General features: G+C 40.2%; 1 protein-coding gene across 1 annotated transcript in view; it reads left to right on the top strand.

The window, feature by feature from the left end:
* The window catches only part of LOC132378175 (F-actin-capping protein subunit alpha-2-like), a 39,462-nt gene that overhangs the window by 14,540 nt on the left and 5,166 nt on the right, over window positions 1-19,756 (top strand). Inside the window, exons 5-9 of the mRNA XM_059944910.1 lie at window positions 5,740-5,946; window positions 8,148-8,227; window positions 10,049-10,127; window positions 11,309-11,380; window positions 15,645-15,707. Of these exons, the coding sequence (XP_059800893.1) occupies window positions 5,740-5,946; window positions 8,148-8,227; window positions 10,049-10,127; window positions 11,309-11,380; window positions 15,645-15,707 (501 nt within the window). The remainder of the gene's footprint in view (window positions 1-5,739; window positions 5,947-8,147; window positions 8,228-10,048; window positions 10,128-11,308; window positions 11,381-15,644; window positions 15,708-19,756) is intronic.

The following is a 19,756-nucleotide window of genomic DNA, read 5'->3' as shown; positions in this document are numbered from 1 at the left end:
AGATAGTTAATATGATCAACCATTCTAGCCAGCCATCCCATCCCCCTCTATCAATTAACCCCATTACTGTACTATATTGTAAAAACTAAATGCCAGTTTTCATAATGCTGTTGACATTGTAAATACATCCTGGCATTTATGTGCTTATGTACATTTTATTCCATATCTGTATATTAACCTCTACTTTTATATTGTATATAATTATTTATATAACACACCATCACACCACTGTAAATTCATAACACATGTAAATGCATAGGGCAAAAAAACTGATCCTTGATATATATTGCTGAATGACCTCTCAGTCACTAAAAACCTAATCTAATATTTGGAGGTAATTCCCTTAGATAAATATTCAAAATTTAATGAAATTTTGAAATTATTTTTTAAAAATTGATTAGTAACCTCAACTACTTTATCACTTATATTTCTGAGTAATTCTACAGATTTAGACCCAACGACATAGGAGCAGAATTAGGCCATTTGGCCCATCAATTCTGTTCCACCATTTCATCATGGCTGATCCATTTTTCCTCTCAGCCCCAATCTCCTGCCTTCTCCCTGTATCCCTTCATGCTCTGACCAATCAAGAATCTATCGACCTAACTATAACCATAGAACCATATAACAATTACAGCATGGAAACAGGCCATCTCGGCACTTCGAGTCCGTGCCGAACGCATACTCTCACCTAGTCCCACTGACCTGCACACAGCCCATAACCCTCCATTCCTTTCCTATCCATATACCTATCCAATTTTTTTTTTTGTGACAATACCGAACCTGCCTCTACCACTTCTACTGGAAACTCGTTCCACACAGCAACCACTCTCTGAGTAAAGTTCCCCCTCGTGTTACCCCTAAACTTTTGCCCCTAATTCTCAGCTCATGTCCTTTTGTTTGAATATCCTCTACTCTCAATGGAAAAAGCCTATCCATGTCAACTCTATCTATACCCCTCATGATTTTAAATACCACTATCAAGTCCCCCTTCAACCTTCTATGCTCCAAAGAATAAAGACCTAACTTGTTCAACCTTTCTCTGTAACTTAGGTGCTGAAACCCAGCAAACATTCTAGTAAATTCCTCTGTACTCTCTCTATTTTGTTGACTCTTTCCTATAATTTGGTGACCAGAACTGTACACAATACTCCAAATTTGGCCTTACCAATGCCTTCTACAATTTTAATATTACATCCCAACTCCTATACTCAATGCTCTGATTTATAAAGGCCAGCATACCAAAAGCTTTCTTCACCACCCTATCCACATGAGATTCCACCTTCAGGGAACTATGCACCATTATTCCTAGATCACTCTGTTCTACTGCATTCCGCAATGCCCTACCATTTGCCATGTATGCCCTATTTTGGTTAGTCCTACCAAAATGTAGCACCTCACACTTATCAGCATTAAACTCGATCTGCCATCTTTCAACCCACTCTTCTAACTGGCCTAAATCTCTCTGCAAGCTTTGAAAAGTTACTTCATTATCCACAACACCACTTATCTTGGTATCATCTGCATACTTACTAATCCATTTTACCACCCCATCATCCAGATCATTAATGTATATGACAAACAACATTGGACCCAGTACAGATCCCTGAGGCACACCACTAGTCACCGGCCTCCAACCTGACAAACAGTTATCCACCACTACTCTCTGGCATCTCCCATCCAGCCACTGTTGAATCCATTTTACTACTTCAATATTAATACCTAATGATTGAACCTTCCTAACTAACCTTCCGTGTGGAACCTTGTCAAAGGCCTTACTGAAGTCCATATAGACAACATCCATTGCTTTACCCTTGTCAACTTTCCTAGTAACCTCTTCAAAAAATTCAATAAGATTTGTCAAACATGACCTTCCACGCACAAATCCATGGTGACTGTTCCTAATCAGACCCTGTCTATCCAGATAATTATATATACCATCTCTAATAATACTTTCCATTTATTTACCCACCACTGACGTCAAACTTACAGGCCAATAATTGCTAGGTTTACTCTTAGCACCCTTTTTAAACAATGGAACCACATGAGCAATATGCCAATCCTCCGGCACCATCCCTGTTTCTAATGACATTTGAAATATTTCTGTCAGAACTCCTGTTATTTCTACACTAACTTCCCTCAAAGCCCTAGGGAATATCCTGTCAGGATCCAGAGACTTATCCACTTATATATTCTTTAAAAGCACCAGTACTTCCTCTTCTTTAATCATTATAGTTTCCATAACTACCCTACTTGTTTCACTTACCTTACACAATTCAATATCCTTCTCCTTAGTGAATACCAAAGAAATTATTCAAAATCTCCCCCATGTCTTTTGGCTCCATACATAGCTGTCCACTCTGCTTCTCTAAGGGACCAATTTTATCCCTTGCTATCCTTTTGCTATTAATATAACTGTAGAAACCCTTTGGATTTATTTCACCTTACTTGCCAAAGCAACCTCGTATCTTCTTTTAGCTTTTCTAATTTAAGATTCTTTTTACATTCTTTATATTCCTCGAGCACCTCACTTACTCCATGCTGCCTATATTTATTGTAGATATCTCCCTTTTTCCAAACCAAGTTTCCAATATCCCTTGAAAACCACGGTTCTCTCAAACTTTTAACCTTTCCTTTCAACCTAACAGGAACATAAAGATTCTGTACCCTCAAAATTTCATCTTTAAGTGACCTCCATTTCTCTATTACATCCTTCCCATAAAACAAATTGTCCCAATCCACTCCTTCTAAATCCTTTCACGTCTCCTCAAAGCTAGGCTTTCTCCAATCAAAAATCTCAACCCTGGGTCCAGTCCTATCCTTCTCCATAATTATATTGAAACTACTGGCATTGTGATCACTGGACCCAAAGTGCTCCCCAACACATATCTTCATCACCTGACCTATCGCATTCCTAACAGGAGATCCAACACTACCCCTTCTCTAGTTGGTACCTCTATGTATTGCTACAAAAAAACTATCCTGCACACATTTTACAAACTCCAAACCATCCAGCCCTTTTACAGAATGGACTTCCCAGTCTATGTGTGGAAAATTAAAATCTTCCACAATCACAACCCTGTGCTTACTACAAATATCTGCTATCTCCTTACAAATTTGCTTCTCCAATTCTCACTCCTCATTAGGTGGTCTATAATACCCCCTATAAGTGTTACTACACTTTTCCCATTCCTCAATTCCATCCAAATAGTCTCCCTAGATAAGCCCTCTAATGTATCCTGCCAAAGCACCACTGTAATATTTTCTCTGACAAGCAATGCAACACCCCCCCTCTTGCCCCTCCGATTCTATCACACCTGAAGCAATGAAATCCAGAAATATTTAGTTGCCAATCACACCCCTCCTGCAACCATGTTTCACCAATAGCTACAACATCATATTTCCAGGTATCAATCCATGTTCTAAGCTCATCCACCTTTCTTACAATGCTCCTAGCATTAAAATAAATGCATTTAAGAAATTCTCCACCTCTTACTCTCTGTTTATCCCTAATGGTTCAAACAACTTCACTATCTTCTTTTTCTGAGCACTCCCCTTCTCTATCACCTGCCTACCCTCTCTCACACACTGTCTACAAGCTTTCTCTATTTGTGAACTAACATCCTCTCTCCTAGGCTCTTCAATTTGCTTCCCACCCCCCAATGATTCTAGTTTAAAGTCTCCCCAGTAGCCTTAACAAATCTCCCCGCCAAGATATTGGTCCCCCTAGGATTCAAGTGCAACCTGTCCTTTTCGTACAGGTCACACCTGCCCCAAAAGAGGTCCCAATGACCCAGAAACTTGAATCCCTGCCTCTTGCTCCAATCCCTCAGCCACGCATTTATCCTCCACCTCATTTCATTCCTACTCTCACTGTCGTGTGGCACAGGCAGTAATCCCAAGATTACTAGCTTTGTGGTCCTTCTTGTCAACTCCCTTCCTAACTCCCTATATTTTCCTTTCAGGACCTCTTCCCTCTAACTGACCTATAATTTCCTTTCTTCTGCCTCTCTCCCTTCTTGAAGAGTGAAATGACATTTGCAATTTTCCATTCTTCTGGAACCATTCCAGAATCTAGTGATTCTTGGAAGATCATTACTAATGGCCCCATGATCTCTTCAGCCACCTCTTTCAGAACCCTGGGGTGTACACCACTGGTTCAGACAACTTATCTACCTTCAGACCTTTCAACTTCTCAAGAAGCTTCTCTCTAATTATGGTAACTTCATATATTTCATGCCCCTTTACACCAGGAACTTTCACCCTACTGTTAGTGTCTTCCACAGTGAAGATTGATGCAAAACACTTATCCAGCTCACCAGCTATTTCATTGTCCCCCATTGCTATCTCTCCCCCATTGTTTTCCAATGATACGGTATCCACTCTCACCTCTCTTTAACACTTTATGTACTTGGTGGAACTTTTGGTATCCTCTTTAATATTATTAGCTAGTATAATTTTGTATTCCATCTTTACCTTCTTAATGACTTCTTAGTTGCCTTCTGTTGGTTTTTTAAATCTTCCCAAATTCCCACTAATTTTTGCTCTATTATATGCCCTCCCTTTGGCTTTTGTGCTGGCTTTGACTTCTCTTGTATGCCACACTGTGTCATCTTTCCTTTAGAATACATCTTCCCCTTGTGGATATATACTGTATTATCTGTGCCTTCTGAATCGCTTCCAGAAATTCCCATAATTGCTCCTCTGCTGTTACCCCTGCCAGTGTTCTTTTCCAATCAATTCTGGCCAACTCCTCTCTCATGGCTCTATAGTTCCCTTTACTCCACTGAAATACTGATACATCTGAATTTAGCTTCTCCTCAAACTTCGGGGTGAATTAGATCATATTATGATCTTTTACCTTAAGCTCTCTAATCAATTCTGGTTCATTGCACAACACCCAATCCAGAATAGTTGATCCTCTAGTTTGCTCAACCATGAGCTGCTCTAGAAACCCACCTTGTAGACACTCTAGAAATTTCCTCTACTGTAAGCCAACACCAGCCTAATTTCCACAACCTAACTGAATATTGACGTCCCCCATGCCTATTGTAACATTGCCCTTTTGCAATGCATTTTCTATCTCTCAATGTATTCTCAACTTTTTTTCTTTATTACCACATCTGAGTCACTGGGAATATTTAGAACTAGGTACATTGTTCAGAAAGGGTATTCTCAAAAGAAAGTTAGAATACCATAACTTAGCTGCAATGATATTTCAATTTTTACATGCACTCCAGGTGCATGTTTCAATTTTAATTTTACACTCTGGGGGTACTTCAAATGCCGGTGAAAATTATCCATTGTACTTCCTGGATTCTTGTCAAAGAGAATTCTTCAGTGCGATTGGTTGCTTAGTCAGCTTGATTACATCAAAGTTGCTGAATGCCAGTTGTCCTGTTGCACTGCTAATTGACAGCAACCAAAAATAGAAATCCCCCACCATGGAGATAGCTAGATCTTCAGGGCATCTGTTGTCAAGGTCAGAGTGCCTGCACAGTGCCAACGACTGAGAAATCCAAGACTGTAAGTTCTCTAAAAAAGTTGATTTTAAGCATCAATAGATTCTGAGGTACCCTGAAAATATTAACCCATCAGTTTGCGTAAAGTAACTAGCATTACTGCTGCTGAAACATTATTATTAGTGGTGATGGGCATAAATGTCTTGGGTTTCTCCTTATTTTGTTCCAATCTCTGGAAAGCTTTTGTCAATAATGCCAATCTGTATTTATTCTTTAGGTACTAATCACTGAACATGGTGACTTGGGGAATGAGTATTTTCTAGATCCAAAGCAGAAGATTTCTTTTAAGTTTGATCACTTGAGCAGAACAGTTTCTGACATCCAGCCATGTACTGCAGAAAACCCCACAGAGAACTGGAGGACAGTGATTGAAAGTGCACTCACCAGCTATGTGAACAAACACTATCCAGCTGGGAATGTTATCGTAAGTGTCCTCTAGAAATGGTACTAGTCTCATGACAGGCAGACAGGTGGAAGACTATATGATTAATGTACAGCTTAAAAGCTGAGCCATTAAGTCTCATGAAAATATACTACCAAATGAAAAGAGATATGCAGATATTAATGTCTCTTCTTGAATCAGACAAGCTGCAGTTGTATTCTGCAGTTAAAAAAAGATCATAAGCAAGTGGCATTAACATTGAGTCTTTGGAGCAAATTCAACAGGGCAGAAAATAAATAGACTTTGTTTTAACAGGAAAATGCAATATTTAAAGTACAGTGCTGGACATGGATATGAGCATTTATTGCTAGCCCAAAACAAATATTCATTCTATTTCTAACACAAAGAAGCATTCATTACTTCTTATGTCACTTTATCAACAGTGAAAACTTAAAGGAATGTGGCAGGAAGTTCCCTGCAGTTGCTCCTAATGTTAGCATTACTTTGGCAGAATATGCACAAGCTCTGTGATCACTGAGGGTCAATGCCTTATACTGAATGGTGGTTGCTGAAAGATTTATACCAGAGACATTTTGTTACATACACTGGATAATTCCATATTTTAAAATTCTATTTTTATTTTATGCATGAACATTTCTGTTGCATTCTGTTCTTTTATGTATGACTGGCTGGATGCATTTATTGCCAACATTTTTAAGACTTTCTCCCTGCCCATGAGTCAGACAATTTCCTAAACTAGCAAATACTTCCACACAAAAAAGGTACAAAAGGCCAATTTGTGCTGTATTGTCATTGAACCATTTAATAATGAGGAAGCCATTCATGAACTAATCCAATCAACTTCCGCAACACAACAGATTACTCATTTCCATTATGATATATTTGATAATTATATTATATTATGATATCCTTTTCCTCTCAAAAAAAATTAAGAGGTAAATTCAGTGTCACAAACATGAGAAATTCTGCAGTTGCTGGAAATCCAAAGCAACACACGCAAAACACTGAAGGAACTCAGCAGGTCAGGCAGCATCTATGGAAAAAAGTAAACAGTTGACATTTAAATCCAAGAACTTCTTCAAGACTGGAAAGGAAGGGGAAAATTGCCAGAATAAATAGGTGAGGCTAGGGGAAGGAGGACCAGCTAGAAGGCAATAGGTGAAATCAGGTGGGTGGGAAAGATAAAGACTGGAGAAGGAATCTGATAGGAGAGTAGACCTTTGGAGGAGGGATACCACAGGAGGTGATAGGCAGGTGGGGAGAAGAGGTAGGAGGCCAGAGAGTGGAATAGAAGAAGAGACAGGGGAAAGGATTTTTTTTTGGAAGGGGAAATCAATGCATAGCAATCAGGTTGGAGGTTACCTAGAGAGAATATGAGTTGTTGCTCCACCACTTATCATGACAAAAGTGGCCATGGACCAATATGTCAGAACAGGAACGGGAATAGAAATTAACGTGGTTTGCACCAGGAAATTCTGCTTTTGGTGGATGGAGTGGAGATGATCAACAAAGTGATTCCCTAATTTATGTCAAGTCTCGCCAATATAGAGGAAGCCACAGCAGTAGCACTGGATGCAATAGGCAAATACAGCAGATTCACAGATGAATTGTTGCCTCAACTGGAAGAACTGTTTGGGGCTCTATATGGAAGTAAGGAAGGAGGTGAATGGTTAGGTGAGGTAATTCTGTCATTTGCAGTGGTACGTGCCAGTAGGAAGATTAGTCGGCAGGGATGAATGGATAAGGGAACTATGGAAAGCAGAAAGTGGGGGGAGGGCAGGGAAAGATGTGTTTGCTAGTAGGATCCATTTGAAGATGACAGAAATTGCAGGGAATGAAGTGTTGGATACAGATATTGAATTGCTAATTTTCATCCCTGCTAACAAACTGTACTTTTGCTAGGACAAGAGGAGATCACTCTTGTTGAGCCTAATATATTGTCAGTTGCTATCAAATACGTAAACAGTAATTAAAGGTCCTCAGACTACCTTGGATCAGAGGTACCCAGGCCAGTTGGACTAGCACTTTGCCTGGGTCATTTTACTCAGTCATTTCAGCAAGGAATCTTTTTTATTTATATGGTTAAATAAGCAGCTGCAGCTGGAAGTGCATTTCTATTCCATTTTTCTGTGCATAGCTGTAATCTTATATTGCTCAACTGTAGAAAACTCACATTTGTGCCTGCCAGAAGAAATTAAGCATAGTGATCTTCTTTTTGATAGGTTTATGGGACGATATATAGGGACCAGAAGATCATCACTGCCTGCATTGAATCTCATAATTTTCAACGGAATGAGTTCTGGTAAATTACATTTATGTTGCAGCAGTGTGATCCAAAACCTTCAATTCCGCAGGATGCATTTAACATAAAAAACTTTCCAATCAATCCTGATGAATACCAATTTAACCTTTCTTTCACCTCTAAGGCACCATCGTATGTTCCCACAGGTGCCGTTTTCTTTCTGATAATGCATCCAGCTTGTGAGAGTCTAAAGACTGCTTCACCTCATGGGATAACAGGACTCAGATTAGTAAATTGGTAGAGCTACTGTCATTCAGTTCCCGTGACGTTGATTCAGTCCTGGCCTCTAGTGCTTTACATGTGGCAATTATAAATTTTCTTTGTGAATTTGTGTTTTTCTGGGTGCTCTGGTTTACCCCCACATTCCAAAATTGAAATGGTTAGATTGGCAAGTTAATTAGCCATTGTTAATTGCCTCTAGTGTGTAGCTGAATGACAGAATCTGATGGGACAGTTAAGGGAATAAAATGGGCTAGGCTGGGATCAGTATAAAGCTGAGCTCTTTATGGTCATTGTGCACTCACTGGGCTGAGTTGTATCTCTCTACAACTCTATATTAACCACATAGTGTTGAGATCCAACAAAGACCATTGTGGCAAAGATTTGGGAGATCACGAACACCAGTGAATAATTATAATAGATTTAGTTGCTGACTCTAAAGTTTGAGAATGTATAAAGTCCTTCAGAGAGCATTAAAAACACAAAATTAATACTCTGCCATGTAGAGTATTGGAGATGCAGACCAAATCTTTCGCTAAGGAATATTTGGAAATATCTTAATTAAGGAAATAAAGATCCAAGGACAATGAGGATTAAGGAAGGAATTTCAAAGCATAGGGTGCAGCTAAAGTCATGGGTGTTGATGCTGGAACTGCTACAGACATGGTGTACTGATCCTCTGTGGCATGGCACCTGCTTATGAGATCCTCTGACTTTAGGTGCAAAGTCCATTGGAAACAAGTTAACAAAATATGCATTGAAAATCAACATTCCATATCAGGAGGTTTGAAGTTAATTCCAGATCGGTACACATCTATAAATTATAGCTCCTTATCAGATCAGAAAGCATTAGCGTTTTGGAGTGTGAAGGATACATTACAAAATTTGAAAGGATTATTCCATATTCTCTGAATAAGTATAATTAAGAACTAAATTAAAATTGAATCATATGTAGAGTTCAAATTCCTTTCCACCAACTATTATTTTTTAACTCTTGCTATTTAAACTCTGGCATGTAATTCATTAAGCAGGCAATGTTTACTATAGTGTACTTCACTGAAAATGCAAATTAGCCATACTTAGAGTATTGTGGGCAGTTTTGGGCACCTTGTCTAAGAACAAATGTGCTGGCATTGGTGGGGGTCCAGAGGAGATTTGTCAGAATTACCCCAGGAATGTTTAAGGCTCTGGACCTATACATTGGGGTTTAGAAGAATGAGGGGGAATCTCATTGAATATTGCAAGAAATAGATAGAGTGGAAGTAAAGAGGATGTTTCCTACATTGAGGAGTCTTGGACCAGAGGTACAGCCTCAGAATAGAAGGGTGTCCCTGTAGAATGAAGATGAAAAAGAATTTCTTTAGCCAGGGATTTTTTTTTTTGCCACAGATCGATATGGAGGGCAAGTCATTGGGAATATTTAAAGTGGATGTTGATAGGTCCTTGATTTGTAAGGGTGTCAAAGGATACAGGGAGAATGCAGGAGAATAGGGTAGAGAGATAATCAACCATGATGGAATTTTGGAGTGGACCCATTGGGTCAAAAGGCATAATTTTGCTCCTATCTCTTATAGTCCAATAATAGTTTTGTTACCAACACAGGAATGGATTCTGGAAATCTGAATGGAAACTTGTGCACCACCAATCTCAAGCTGAAGTTAGAGGTACAATTAAGGTGCAGGTAAGTAAAAGCACAGCAGCGGACAATCAGCAATACCATTTGGGAGACATTGTGTATTCAGTTTTCTGGACTATTAATCAAGTGGAACCACTTCATAACCTTTTAGCAGAACCAGTTCACAGCTGCAAAGGAAAACTGCTGTCCTGCAGTAACATTATTCATTAAAATTGGATTTTTAACAGGCATGTGCATATCACTTCATCAGCTTTTATTGCAACCATCAACATTGTACAATGGTTCATACAAATGATAACTTTATTGAAAATGTTATTTTCAAACATTTGACTGACAGCTATAGAAAGCTGAATACATATTAGGTGCCGTTTATGTAAACTAGAATTTATTTGCCATCTATTCAGTCTATAATTTATATCAAAATATGTTTCTAAATTTATTCTTCTTGTATACCTCAAATATAGCAAAATAATTTTGTCCATGATTGGAACCAATCACTGTAGAATTCATCTTTCATTTAAATTCATTTAATTTTATATATTTGGGTATCATTTTCTATTTAACAAAATGTCATTAGTATGTTAATTCCAAGTAAGTAATAGGATAATTGTGACAAGAAAATTAATCGCATTTTAACCATGACTTAGAAAAAAAAACTCTTAATGCATTTATTCTTTTAGTTACTTCTATGAACTCCAGTGTATTTCTAAACTTCAAATGATTGGCTTCCAAATTCAAGCTGTTTCATTTAGATTCTCCATTCTTTAGGTAAGGTATCCTATAAAATATCTATTAATCGATCACCATATTTCCAAAATCTGTCTCAAATTTTGAAATTTCAGCATTTAGTGAGGAAATTTTGTTTTCTCTCTTCTTAATTGAGGTGTGTTTTTTTTGCTCATGATAATTTGGATGATACCAAATTTACTGTCAGCATGACAGTGCTAGAATTCAGCAATAGCTTCCCATTCTGTTACGTCAATTCTCATTATAGTTATGGATTGAATCCTCCATTAACAATACGATCAAATCAGTTGAAGAATCATATTCATGTACACTTGGCCTTGAGGTTATCATTTGACTGTCTCATTCTTATCCAACAATAGGTTATCCAATAGCTCCTCTGGTGAAATAACTGTAGAAAGTAGCTAGTGGAGAGGGAATAGGTAAGTTTATCTTATTCAGTATGATGTCAAATTAACTTTTTCTTTTATTTTCACTCTCAGGCTCACTACTTTGAGGAGGGTAGCATTAACTTGACCACCAGTACTGAAGTACATCAGCAGCTTTCACTGAATGTAAGGAAAATTACACAAATGTGCGTGCATGTTTGCTGGTCTGTGAATCAATCGGTGATCTGTATGTACTCAATTAAATACAAATCCCAATTCACACAGTCAATTAAAAATAGAATTCATATTTTCTGTTGAAACAAATTTAACAGCAAAGTCCTTGAAATATGGTCATACTCAAATCAAAAATAGTGATATGAGTGTCAGTAGAACAATGGGGAGTAAAAGATACAGAAGTTCAGTGTGTGGTTCAAACTAGAGGGTAGAGGATTGTGACAGAAATGTGTAGGAGAGCACTGAGAATGGATAGTGGGAAGTTGAATGGGTCAGGAAATAATGATAACTGGTCCATAAAGCTTTACTGAGGAGGTCATACCCAAAGTGCAGAGTCCAGGTAGTAGAAGGGTAATCACCAGGAGAAGGCGAGTAAGCAGTTGGTGAGGCCATTCCCCTCAGTGACAGTATACCTCTTTGCATACTGCTGAGGGGGCAATGACTATCAGGGCATAGCAGGAGCAGGCAGGCCTGTGACACTATGGCCAGCTCTGTGGCTCAGCAGGCAAGGTAAAGTCAGGCAGAGTGATAGTGATAGGAGGCTTGATAGTTAGAGGGATGGACATGAGATTCTGAGGCCGTTAAAGAGACATCAGAGTGGTGCGTTGATGAACAGGTGCTAGGATCCAGGATGTCTCAGAGTGGCTGCAGAACATTCTCAAGGGGGAGGGTAAACAGCCAGAGGTCATGTTGCACTGTGGCGCCAATGACATGGGTAGAAAGGGTGATGGGGTCTAGCTCAGTGAGTACAGGGAGTTAGGGAAGAGTAGGACTTCCAAGGTAGTAATCTCTGGATTAGTGCCATGTGCTAGTCAGGGCAGGAATAGGATGATGGTGCAGAATGAATGAGTGGCTGAGGAGCTGGTGCAGGGGGCAAGGTTTTAGGATCTTGGATCATTGGACGCACACAAGGGGAATGTGTTGCATCTAAACTGGAGAGGAAACAATATCGTGGCCAATAAGTTCTCTAGTGCAATTCAGGAGGGTGTAAACCAGTTTGGCAGTGGGATGGGAACCAGAGCTCCAGATCAGAAAGGGGGGGATGGAGAGGAAGTTAGATGTCAGGGCATTAAAAACAGGCATGAGCAAAACAATAGGTACAATGGGACAGATAGTTTGAAGGGTGTGCATTTTAATGTTAGTTGTATTATGGACAGAAGTAATGAATGTAGAACATGATTGAGTACTTGGAACAATGTATTTGTGGCCATTATAGAGACTTGGATGAGAGAGGGACAGGAATGGTTGCCGAGTGATCCAAGGTTTCACTTTTTTAGAAAAGATAGGGAGGTTAATGGAGGGTGGGGATTTGCAGTATTAATCAGGGACAATATCACAGCTGCACTGAATGGAGATATAATGGAGGGCTCATCCACCAAGGCTATATGGGTAAAACTCAAAAAGAAGAAGGGTGCAATCACTCTGATGACCCCCCAGTAGCAACTGGGACATTGAGGAACAGATATGTCGGCAGATTGAGGAAAGCTGTAAAATCAATAGGGTTATTATCATGGGAGACTTCAACTTCCCTAATATAAAGTGGGACCTTCTTCGTGCAAGAGGTTTAGAAGTGGCAGAATTTGTTGAAGAATGTTGAAGATTTGTTGAAGATCCAGGAGGGATTCTTCAAGCAATATGTAGATAGTGCAACAATAGGAGGGCTGTACTGGACCTGGTGCTGGGTAATGAACCTAGGTGACTGACCTTCCAGTGGGTGAGCTATAGATAAGGATAAATATGGACCTTGCAGCAGAGTATTAAATTGGAATAGGGCAAATTACAAGAACTTTAGGCAGGAACTAAGGAGAATTATTTGGGAACAGCTGATCTGAAGCAAGTCCACATCACACATGTAGAGAGTGTTTGAAGACCAACTGCACAGTGCAGGACAAGTATTTTTGAGTCAGGAGGAAGTACACGATGGCAAGGTCCTTCGATGTTAAGAGATATGATCAATTTAGTCAAGAAGAAAAAGGCAACGCATGCAAATTTTAGAAAGTTAGAATCCAGCAGAACCCTTGAGGATCATATAAAAGCCAGAAAAGAACTCAAGAAGGAATTAGGAAAGCCAGGAGGAGCCATGAAAAGTCATTGGTAAATAGGATTAGCAAAAATCTCAAGGCATTCTATGCACACATCAAAAGCAAGAGGATAACCAGAGAGAGGGTAGGACCTCTCAACGATAAAGGGGGAAGCATTTGCTTGGAAGGGAAGAATGTGGGTCAGGTCCTTAATGAGTACTTTACATCAGTATTTTCCAAAGAGAAGGACGAGGATGACAGGGAGATCAGTACTGAATGTAGATGTGCTGAAGTATTTCGAGGAAAAGGAGGAGGTATTGTTGGATCTCTTAAAGAACAATATGGTGGATAGGTCCCCAGGGCCTAATGGGATGTACACCAGGTTATTGAGAGAGGCAAAAGATGAGACTATTGGGGCTTTGACCAATTCTTTGCATCCTATCTAAGCACAGCCAAGGTCCTGGAGGACTGGCAAATAGCTAATTTTTTCCCATTAGTCAAGAAGGGAAGCAGGGATAATTCTGGAAACTAAACTGTAGACTGGTGAGTCTCATGTCAGTGGTAGGGTAGTTACTGGAGAAGCTCTTAGAGATAAGATTTATGAGCATTTGGAAAACACTGGCCAAATTAAGGAGAACCAGCATGCCTTTGTGTGTGTGTGGGGGTGGGGGGTGGGGGGGAGAGTTATGTCTTACCAACTTGACTGAGTTTTTTGATGAAGTGATAAGGTGAGGAGGGTGATTGATAAAGGTAGAGCTGTGGCTGTTGTCCACATGGATTTTTAGAAGGCCACATCTGGAGTATTGCGAACAGTTCTGACAGTTCAGGAAGAATATTGAGGCTTTGGAGAAGGTGATGAAGAGGTTTACCAGAATGCAGCCTGGATTAGAGGGGATGTGCTATAACAAGAGGTTGGACAAACTTGGGTTGTTTTCTCTAGAACAGCAGAGGTAGAGGGAAGATCTAAAACATATTTATAAGATTGAGAGACATAGATAGAGTAGACAGACATGATTTTGTTCCAGGAGTTGAAATGTCTAATACCAGAAGGTATGTATTTAAGGTGGGGGGGGGGGGAATAATTTCAAAGGAGATGTGAGGGGAAAGTTTGCTTACACAGATAGTGCTGAGTAGAGGCAGATACATTAGATATTTTTGAGAGATGTTTAGATAGCCACATGAATGTGAGAAAAATGGAAGCATAAGGATTTTGTGTGGCCAGAAGAGATTTGTTTTGTTGGCCATTGATTACTAATTTAATTGGTTTGGCACAACATTATGGGCTGAAGGGCCATTTCTATGGTCCGCACTGAAGATTACCTTGAGCAGTGTATTTGTCGTTATCCCTCCTTATTTCCGTGCTCCCCTTACTTCCCTTTGCCTGAACCATTTCTGTAATCAATATATAAATATTGATATGATCACTGTTTCATTTACTTTGGAACTGTACAATGCTACCTCATAAAGTTTTATGTGAAAGGTTTAGCTGACATGTAGTCTTAGCTTGTCCACTTGTTCTATACCTGTCAATCACTGGAGAGAGAATGTGATGACACTAAGGCATGGAAGGAGCGTGGAAACCAACCTGGAGAGATGGAAGTTGCTCAGAATCATTAATGTAACTATTACTCCAAGATCCCAGCAATACAACAACTTCTCAACTGAGTAGAAAGCAAAGAAATGGGAGGGAAATAACATCTGCTCCACCACATTAGTATGATTATAGTGATCATTTACCTTTGCATCAATTTCCTGTACAACCCTATGAGGGGTACTGATAGGGTAAATGTAAGCAGGCTTTTTCCACTGAGATTAAGTGAGTCTAGAACTAGAGGTCATGGGTTAAAGGTGAAAGGTAAATGTTTAAGGGGAACTTCTTCCCTCAGAGGGTTGTGAGAGTGTGGAATGAGCTGCTAGTAGATGTGGGTTGGATTTCAACATTTAAGAGAAATTTGGATAAATACATGGGCATGGAGGGCTATGGTCTGGGTGCAGATCGATGGGACGAGGCAGATTAAGGGTTTGGCACAGACTAGATGGGCCAATGGCCTGCTTCTAAACTGTAGTGTTCTATTACTCTAATCTCCATCAATATATATCGAGAAGAGTGGCCACATTCTCTCATGTAATGTATTGTCTTTGAATGTTGACTGGCTAATTAAATTTCCATCTCTAATCCTTCTTTCTTCCACCAGAATGAATATGAAGGAGCTACAGAGTTTGTGAAAGTTATTGAAAATGCTGATGCAGAATTCCAGGTAGTTCTATGCTCGAGTTTGTATATGGGTGGGTCTTTGTATTCAGATCGATGGGACTAGGCAGATTAAGGGTTTGGCACAGACTAGATGGGCCAATGGCCTGTTTCTAAACCGAAAATTCAGGACAGTGAAAAAGAGATCATTTTTATTAAATGACACTTAGCCACAGGTGAGGTGCCAGAGGTTTGGAGGATATCCAATGGTGTTCCATTGTTTAAGAAAAGCTCCAAGAATAAGCTGGGAAACTACACACCAGTGGGCCTGACGTCAATAGTAGGCAAGTTATTGTAAGATTTTCTAAAGGACCGGATATACAAATATTCAGATAGACAGGGACTAATTAAGGATAGTCAACATTAACTTGTGTGTGGCAGATCATGTTGAACCAATCATAGTTTTTCAAGGAAGTTACCAGGAACGTTGATGAAGGAAAGGTAGTGGATATAGTCTACATGGACTTTAACATGGCTTTTGACAAGGTCCTGCATGGGAGGTTGGTCAGGAAGGTTCAGTCACTTGGCATTCAGGATGAGGTAGTAAATTGGATTTCATAGTGGGAGGTGTCAGAGAGTGGTAGAAGTGGTTGCCTCTCTGACTAGAGGTCTGTTCCTAGTGGTGTGCCACAGAAATCGTTTGTCATCTATATCAATGATTTGGATGAATATGTGATAAACTGGATCAATATTTTTGTGAATGACACCATGATTGTGGGCGAAGTGGACAGTAAGGAGGGATATCAAAGCTTACAGCAGGATCTGGACCAACTGGAAAAATGGGCTGAAAATGGCAGATTGAATTTAATGCAGACAGATGTGAGATGTTGTATTTTGGTAGGTCAACCCTGGGTAGGACTCGCACAATGAACAGTAGGGTACTGAGGAGTGTAGTAGAACAGGGGTATCTAGGAATACAGAGCCATAATTCCTTGAAAGTGGCGTCACAGGTAAATAGAGTCATAAAGAGTGCATTTGGCACATTGGCCTTCATAAATCAAAGTTTTGAGTACAGGAAATGGGAAGTTATGTGTAAGATGTACAGTGCCTTGTAAAAGTTTTCAGCCACCAACCCTTTGTTCACATAAATGAGAATTACAAGCAGGAATTTTCATTAATTTAACTGAGAATTTCTATTTCTGAATCACATGAGCCTTTTTTTTCACAGTAGTGCCTCCCAAAAAGCCAAGGAAGATTGTAAAACATGAGAAGTTAAAAATTCAAAAATTGAAATGTCAGCAGTTCAGAAGTATTCTTCTCCCTTTATTCAGTACTTAATTGAACCTCCCCTCATATCTATTACAGCCAGTAATCTTTTAAATAGCTTTGCACAATGTGAGGTAGCAAGATTTGCCCATTCCCCCATGCAAAATTGCTTAACCTGTGCCAGGCTGGTTTGGGCCTAGTGGTAAACAGCAATCTTGAGGTCTTGCTAGAGATGTTCGATTGAGTTAAGATCAGGACTCTGACTGGGCCACTCAAAGGACATCCAATTTCTGCATTTGAAGCCACTCCATTGTTGCTCTGGCAGTGCACTTCGGGTGATTTTCCTTCTGAAAGATGAACTTCGTCCCCAGTTTAAGCTTTTTGGCTGATAATAATAGGCTTTTATCCAAGATTTCTCTGTATTTAGCAGCATTCATCTTCCCATCAATTCATCCCTGCTACTGAAATGCATCCCCGTGGCATGTTGCTCCCTCCACCATACTTTACCATAGGGATGGTTTTATCTGGCTTCCACATCTTTACAGTATCTTCAAAGTGAAGCTTTGCAAAATCTTTTACGGACAAGGATATGCTTTGTTTTAGCCAGGGCTTCTTCCTTGCCACTCTTCCATAAATACCCGTTTTATGTAAGGCCTTAAAGATTGTGGAACCGTGAACTTATCTCCAGTTGCAATCACCAACTTCTGCAGTTTACTTAGAGTGACTGCTGGTGTCACAGTGGCCTCTCTTACAAGTGCCATTCTTCTCCAGTAACTAAGTTTAGATGGGTGGCATGATCTAGGCAGCGTGGCTGTAGTTTCATATTTCTTTCACTTTTTCTACAATGGACAATACTGAGCTCTGAGGTATGTTCAGTGCTTTTGAGATGGCCTTATCCCCTTCCCCAGATTTGCGCTTCTCTATTATCATAGTTGGTCTGTTGAAAATCAGCAATATTGTTGGACTTTACAGACAGAAGGGGCATTTATTCTTAGGAATTCATTGAAATCTTCAAATTTTCTACATCAACAAATCTGATGAGTTGGTAAGATAATGTACAGTATTGCATTTTTTCAGCCTCAACTTTGGTTTTAAATTTTTAGTAAATTGTTGACAGGTTTTAAAATTTTTCTTTTGATTTGATATGATGCATAATGTTTTGTAGATTAGCTTAGAAGCCGTGCTGTATTTTAAGCTTATAAAATGAGACAGTAAAATGGCTGTGGGGGCTGAATGCTTTTTTAGGCACTGTCTAAGATATTGGAGAGGCCTAATTTGGAGTCTTGTGTACAGTTCTGGTTTCCTCCCTACAGGAAAGTTTTCATTAAGATTGTAAGAGTTCAGAGAAAATTTACAATAATGTTTCCAGTATTTGACAACATGAGTTATAGGTTGGATAGGATAGGACTTTATTCCCTGGAGAGCAGGGAAATTAGGAGATTTGACAGAGGTATATAAAATTATGAGTGGGATCGATAGGGTAAGCAGGTGTTTTCCACTGAGGTTGGTGAGACTGCAATGAGAACTACAGTTGAAAGGTGAAATGTTTAATCAGAGCATCTTCAGCCAGAGGGTGGTGAGAGTGTTGAATGAGTTGCCAGCAGAAGTGGAAATGCAAATTTGATTTCAATATTTGAGTGAAGTTTGGATAAGTACATGGTTAGGAAGAGTATGGAAGGCTATGGTCCTGGGGGCAGGGAGATGGGATGAAGCAGAATAACAACAAACAAGTTTTTCTCAGGCTCCCAGCTGGGTACAGGAATCAATTATAACCAACGTTTTGATGAACTCTGCCATTTTCTTCAGGGATGATGCCTGAAGATGGCAGATTATAATCGATAGCTGTACCCAGCTGGAAGCCCAATAAGAGTTTATTTGACATATATGCCAGGAAAGCACCAAATCCTGTTAAGCAGCTGTGAGTATACATCTACTGATGCTTCTGTACACATCTTCAGTGATGTTCCTGGAATCATCGGGTGTTTCAGGTCTTTCAACATCATACACCCTTCTCCAGGTGACCCAGCCGGGGCTGATCAGACCCCAGCTTGTGTCCAGATGGCTAGCTAGACATGACTCCATGGCTCCCCTCTCTTGAGCCGCAGCCACCTTGAGGCCCTCTCTGCCACATCAGTGGTACTGCGGATGGCTCTCCTCTTCCTCTCTCCCTCGATGCCCAAATTGCTGTAGGCTCTGGCTAAGGAACGGGCTGTGAATCCCCTACAACCAACTTCCACTGGGAGACATCTTGCTCTCCATCCAGCCAGCTGGCAGTTGCTGACCGGTCCTGTGTGCTTAGATAGTTTCCTTTCAAAGGCCTCCTCCAAGTGATCTTCCCATGGGACTGTCAGCTCCAGCATCACCACCTGCTTCGTAGACTCAGACACAAGGACAATGTCTGGTCACAGGGTGGTAGCTGTGACTTGGTTGGGGAACTTCAGCTGTCTTTTGAGGTCCACCAACAGCTGCCAGTCCCTTGCAGGGGTCAGGATACCAGCAGATGTTCTTTTGGTGGGTATTGGCTGCTCCCCAACTCTGACAAAGGCAATGGTCTGTTTGGAGGGTCGGGACCACTTTGCACAATCAACTCCTGCGCTGATGGCTTCAGCAATGGTCTTCAGGATCTGATCATGCCTCCATCGGTACCGTCCCTCACCAAGTGCCCTTGTGCAGCTGCTGAGGATGTGCTCCAGGGTTCCTCGCTTGGAACACAGTGGGCACACTGATGACTCTGCTTTGCCCCATGTGTGCAGGTTTGATGGACTTGGAAGCACATTGTACACTACCTGGATGAGAAATTGGATGTGGTGTGGCTCGGCTTTCCAAAGTTCAGCCCAGGTCACTTTCCTC

This window comes from Hypanus sabinus, chromosome 19 (assembly GCF_030144855.1).
Source record: "Hypanus sabinus isolate sHypSab1 chromosome 19, sHypSab1.hap1, whole genome shotgun sequence".
Classification (NCBI taxonomy): Eukaryota; Metazoa; Chordata; class Chondrichthyes; order Myliobatiformes; family Dasyatidae; genus Hypanus; species Hypanus sabinus.
The sequence above is the reverse complement of the archived record's forward strand: the minus strand, read 5'-3'. Positions and strand labels throughout refer to the sequence as shown.